This window comes from Pyrgilauda ruficollis, unplaced genomic scaffold, assembly GCF_017590135.1.
Source record: "Pyrgilauda ruficollis isolate IOZ18807 unplaced genomic scaffold, ASM1759013v1 scaffold19, whole genome shotgun sequence".
NCBI classification, from domain to species: domain Eukaryota; kingdom Metazoa; phylum Chordata; class Aves; order Passeriformes; family Passeridae; genus Pyrgilauda; species Pyrgilauda ruficollis.
Window position 1 is genome coordinate 1,145,912 of NW_024518095.1, and position 6,119 is coordinate 1,152,030.

A 6,119-nucleotide genomic window follows, 5' to 3' on the forward strand; every position below is an offset into this window, starting at 1 on the left:
TTGGAAAAAAGTAATTATTTAGTAACCCAGTAATATTTTGTCCTGACACTGGGAAAATATGCCAGCAAGTCTTATTCTTCCAAACCTCAAATCCTGCTACCACTGAAGTAGAGTGGTAAAAACTCACTAAAAGTGAGTTTTAACTTGCCCCCACTCCCTCACCCCAATCCACTATAGCACAATGGGGCTTCAACTCAGAACCATGCCTTAAAAATTACACCTATTTTAGGACACGACACCAATCCCACTGGCACATAAATGTATTGCCATGCTAAGCAGTCACCCCCTTCACAGAGGTCTCTGCTCTGCAGCCACAATGTTTACATCACAGACGTTTAAAGCCAGCATGTGCCAGTGTTTCTTAGCGCATATGCCCATGTGTCTCCACATTCATGTCCATAGTGACACATGCTGGCAGCTCCAGGGAAGAACACCGCTAGAGAGGTCACCTTAAAAAAAAAAAAATAAAATAAAAAAAGCCTTTGGCAACTATTAGCTTTCTGATAAATTATCTCATTAATGCAAACATGAAAAAGAAATTCCCTTTCCAGATCTTATCTCCCTTGGATCATAACTCTTCTGTATGTGAAACACAGCCTCTTGCCTGTTGCACTAGAAATCTGTTCGGATCCAAGCTACACTCCTGGCACGACACAAGACACCAACAATGAAGTTCCCCTATCTTGAAAGTGCAAGCTGAGGTGAAGATTTGCTTGTTTTTCCTCAGATGTTGAGCCACATTCCATATTATGCTTAGTCATAGATTATAAGGAGCATTTAATCATCTTTCAGAGAAGAGACTTGCTTCTAAGGGCCGGTTTTCAGCTTTTTTTTTTTTTTTCATTAAGAGAGACTTGGGGTTTTTTTTCCTAAAAATATTGTTGATTCCAGCTTCATTTAACATATCAGTATGTTATTAAAGTGCAATTTAAAAACACACTGACCATGAGCAAGTGTATGGAATGTAAGCAATGCCAATATATTCAACAAGGTATTGAGAGTTATTTTACAGTATTTTATGAATTACAATATAAGAAAGTTTAATAATTTTTAATAACCTCTAATAAAACTCCTAAATGAATTTTTGGAAGAGAGAAGACTACTATTTTATTTCTATTCCCACTATAAACAAAGAAACAATCACAAGCACTAAAAGAGACCAAAGCTCATTCATTGTTTCTCAGAAACTCCAAAGGGCCACTTTTCTTTGGCAAAAAAAAAGGTTGGTCTTATTTCAATCCGTCTGCCTCCCTCCTTCGGGGCACTTAATTTCAACATTTTGCTCGACTCACACAAAACTTTCAGTGAGGTTATCCTTAGCTGGAACTGGGATATGTTTAGCGTTTCCCAAGTAAAGCAGTAGAGTGGGTGGTGCTATTATTCATCACCGCACCCCACGACTCACAAAACATGCCATCTGCCATCCCCGTTCCTGCTGTACTTTAATTAAGCGTCTACCAGTCAAAGAAAAAAAAATGGGGTGAAAGGAAAAAAAATAATGAAATAATGGGAGGGGGGCGGTAAAGAAGAGTGGAAGAAAAGCGAGCATGAAGGGAAGGTACGGGATCCCGAGGTCTCAAAGCGAGCAAACCTCTTGTGGTGGGGGGACCTGGGGGGACGCGCCCCGAGTGCGGCGCCGGAGCCCGACGGCCACGGCCGGAGCTGCGAGGCCGGGGCGGCCGTACCTGTGAAGAGGAAGGCTTTGCTCCCGTTGTGCAGCCCCGGCACCTGGCGCACGCCCTCCGTGGAGCCTCCCAGCTGTAGCTCGGACAGCACGTCGATCTGCAGCGAGGGGTCCACGCCAAAGCCTGAAACTGACCAGAAAGTGCCGTCACCCACCCGCCGACACCGCAACTTCCCGAGCGCCCCCGCAGCACCTCCGCCGTTCTCCGCACCTGCGGCTGCCCAGGGGCCAGAGCATCGCCGCTGCGAAGCTCCGCCGGCCCCGCTCCCGGGTACTCTCCCGGCGGGTCCAGCATCCGCCTACCTGGCCCCAGGCAGAGGAGAAGGCAGAGCGTGCTCAAGCGGATGCCCGACTCCATGGTACAGCGATGCGCTCAGTCCATAGTCCCCGTCTCCGGCTGCTGCGAGCGAAAAGCCTCCGGGGCACAGGCTGGGTCCCTCCCCGCCTCTCACCGAGCGGCGCGGACCCCGCGCCGCCCCGCAGCGCGCATCACGGCGGGCGCCGCGCCGCCCCGCCGCCGGCCGGAGCACACAAAGGCGAGGGTGGGGGGCGTGCGGGCAGCGCAGCCCGCGGGCAGACAATGGGGAAGCCCGGCGGAGCCTCCCGCCGCTGCCGCCGTGCGAGAGAGGCCGCGGCAGCCGGAGGCGGCGCGCCCGTGCCCCGCAGCTCCCGGCCCGCCGCCGCCAGGCGCAGCCCTCCGCTGGAGAGCAGCCGCAGCCTCCGCCCGGATCGCAGGGCAGCGCCGCTCTCCTCCCCGCCGTCCAGCGGGGACAGCGGCGGCGGCGGGAGGGGCCGCCGGTTTATGCCACGGCCACAGGAGCCGCCCACCGCCTCCGCCGGGCCGGGCAGGGCTGGGCAGGGCCGGGGGAGGCGCCGCCGCGCCGCCCCGTCCGCCGGGGGAGCGCCGGGCGCGGCGGGGAGAGCGAGCCGCGGTGGGGGCTCCGCCGGGAACTTTGAGGGGAAGTGGCGGGGAGGGCCGGTGTGCCCCGGGGCCGCGGCTGGCAGCGGCCGATCGGCGCTGGCCGTGACCCTCGGGCACTCTCCTGCCTGTCGGCTGTTCTCCTCTGCCTGTGCTGAAGTCACCGCTTCGTTCCCGTCCCGGGGTGGTGCTGTCCAGGGTCTGGCGAAACCGCCGGTCTTTGAGCACGAATAAAAATAATTAAGGAAAGGTAGGGGGGAATGGAAGAAATGAGGACGTTTGCGGTAGCTGACTGAGATGGGAATGTGCAGAGCTGGCGTGGGGCTGACAAGAGCAGGTTCGTTTGCCCTGCCGTAAAGGACGATTCTACACAGCGGTCCTGTCCTCTTTAACAAACCATCCTACCGCCCCAGCAAGTGACATTTCTGTGCCGTACTTTGTGTGCTTATAAAGGGGGCTAAGAATAGCCTTATTCTTCTCTTCCCTTTCATAGACTCCCAATGTGCAGGGCAGAAATGTCCTGTTGCCAGTTTGACAAATTCTGCAGGATGAAGGACTGTTTTGGGGTTTTTTTCCCCTAATTTCACATGCATGTCAGTAAGACCCTGACGTCACCTGGTGATTCCAGTATTGTATACTGACCTCCCCCAAGTTCATCCTCTATGGTCTTTGCAAATTATAAAATCTTTACAAGTAACCTTTCACATCTTTCTCAGCAATAACTATGAAGGCTGAAAGAGAAAGTGATTCTTTCCCTCGGAGAGCAACCCCACCCCCACCCCAGACAACCGTGGGAGTCCGTGGTAAATCTCCTTTGTGGACTAAATTAACCAACTGAGACACTAAGCACCATACTAAGCAAACACTCTCTTTCTCATAAGAAAGGAAAAAAAGAGGGAGAGAGAGGAATGTCTATACATGAAAGTGGGAAATGCAATCCATCCCTCAACCCAAATCCAGAGCACAGGCATTAGCGTTCAGTTCCAGTGCGCCCGACATGCATGTAACCCTCAGAAGAGCTACAGGCTTCATCTCCAGTTGGTGGAGCCATTACAGCCACTTCATGTTTGCAACTGGTCTGAAAACAAACAAAAAATAAAGGAACCCTGCTGCTGGTGTCACCCTTGTAAGTGGTCACACAGCATACCTGAGGTTGTATCTTGCATAGTCGTCAGTGGCATCCCACCCCCATGCCAATCAGCCTAGCACCTCTTCTGCACCAAAGCTTTGTCTCCAGCCTGCTGCCAACATGGAACTGTGCTTCCAAACTCATGAAATCCTCTGGCTGCCAAAGCAGTCTTAACAAAGGTTTCCTTGGTAGAGTTAACAGGCAACAGCCACATATCACTGATTGTTTTCATGCTCTTTCAATCACATTGGTTACAGATAAGTCAGCCAGAAGCAATTAATTTGTGAAGAAATAGGTTCAATATCTAGAACAATAATGGTGCATAATGAGCTCTCCCGCCATTTGGGTCAGGCATACAAGTGGACAAACCAAAAGAGGCAAACATCTGCCCGAAGTCCTTTGCAGCTGCCAGCAGACAGTGACATTCTCCATTTGCTGAGGCTGCCAAAGCAACATGAGCATGTAAATCAGGGGAAACCCATCCCTTTAATAATCTACTTCTTTCTCAAAAGATCTCCAAGGAGTGGCCACTCATATTCACATATATGAAAAATCACTCAAAACACCATCCAAGCTGCTTTACCTATTCCCCCAGATCTATGTGGAGCCCAAGGCAGACATTTTACACATTACATGGGGCTGTGTTTCTGCTATGTGAAATTCAATCGTGACAGTATTCAGCTAACCAAGAAGTAAGTGAGCAGAAATAGGAGGATTTCTACCAACACAAGGAATATTATATTGATGATTAAATGTTTCAAATACTTGCCTAGCCATGGAATCATTTTCTGATCACTCCAAAAACACAGTTTCACAGGTTTTTTTGGGGCATGTCCCTTCTTAAATTTGTAATTATGGAAATTCCTGAAAGAAAATTGCTTTTATGCTTTCAGATGGCTGGAACTCTGTTCATTTTGATGGAAACTATGTGTTTTAGCCATGAGAACTACAAACACTTCATGCTGAGCTCACCATAATCTACTCCACACATGGAAAAGGTGACAGACCTAAGAAAATGGTGCAGCATATATCTCTAATAACCATGCATCAGTGAAAGTGTTTTCTATGTTAAGCAAAGCTTCTGTCTGAAGAAGACCATTTCAGATACTAACCTTTACACGTCTCAGCAATTTTCAAGGCTCTCCAAAGACTAGATGTCTTAGAAATAGTTTGGGTTTTGTTTGGTTTCGGGAGATTTTTGGTTGATTGATGAGGGGTTTTTTGAGTTGGTTTTGGGGTTTTTTTGTTGCTTTGGTTGGTTTGATTTTTGATGAGCTAAGATGGTTTTTACCCCTAAAAATTCTTAAGGTGAGATTACTCAAGGAAACGTCTGTAGAAGACAAGAGTAATCTTCTGCAGTTTCTATTCTTCTCCTGGGGCTTTCTTTGAAATACCACCTGGTCACAGGTATTACTGCATGCACATTAAAACAACCTCCTCTTTACAGAAGCTCTTGGATGAAATGGCATCCTCTAATCCCACAGCGATGAACATGTCAACAATAACACAAACACATTTTGTCCCTGTGTAAGCAAAAAGGCTTCTTGAGGAGACAACCCTGGAATCAGTCACCATATCTTATATTTGGAACAATTTTCATATCAAATGAAGAAATAAAACATGTGTTACAACACCCAAATTCATGAATGGTTTCATTGCAAAGGGAATTTCATATTTATTATGCACATATTAATTGCAATCATATTAATTACACTCATATTAATTACACTTATATTTATTATCTGGCAATAAACTGAACCAAGCAGAGCTCTTAAAGCATACAGAAGACAATCCTGCACCAGGAAATCCTGCACCTCTCTTACTGCAGCTTATGTGGGTCTATTTATTTTTAAAGAAAAACATGAATATTTTATTCACAGTAGTTTTATCCATGTATTTCTATGCTGGAATTTGGATGGTCCATGTGAATTTAAGAAATACATAAGGAATTGTCACTGACCTACTTATAAAACACTGATGCAACTTTTTTTCTGAGGGTATATTGCAAAACACACGGAGTTGTTTACTCAACACTATAATAATGCTTTAATGCAGCATTTATACAAAAAAAATTTGTAAAACATGATGTTCCATAATTAATACTTTTTGAAGTGGAACAAGAATAGTTGTTGTCACAGAGAAGCAGCTTTTTAATTTGAGTAAATTTGATACTGCTGGGCTTGAGGACTTTTTATTAGTTACAGTCAGGGAAAATGTGAGAGGCAAGTTGTGTTGCAGCGCTTTCTGTTAATACCCTTCAATGTGGACTTCTGTCTTCGCCATTATATCATAATGATCCTCATTTTCTGTCTATGAAAACAGACATATGTAAAAATGGTACAGTTATTGGGTGATGTGTGGGAAATGCCATGAAGGACTAAAGTGAG

At 47.0% G+C, this 6,119-nt stretch overlaps 1 protein-coding gene across 1 annotated transcript in view; it reads right to left on the reverse strand.

The window, feature by feature from the left end:
- Positions 1-2,159, reverse strand: part of NELL2 (neural EGFL like 2) — a 133,690-nt gene extending 131,531 nt beyond the window's left edge. The window contains exons 1-2 of the mRNA XM_041465590.1: positions 1,988-2,159; positions 1,686-1,814 (exon numbers count right to left, since the gene is read on the reverse strand). Of these exons, the coding sequence (XP_041321524.1) occupies positions 1,686-1,814; positions 1,988-2,042 (184 nt within the window). The 5' untranslated portion in view covers positions 2,043-2,159. The remainder of the gene's footprint in view (positions 1-1,685; positions 1,815-1,987) is intronic.
- Positions 2,160-6,119: the final 3,960 nt, after the last annotated feature.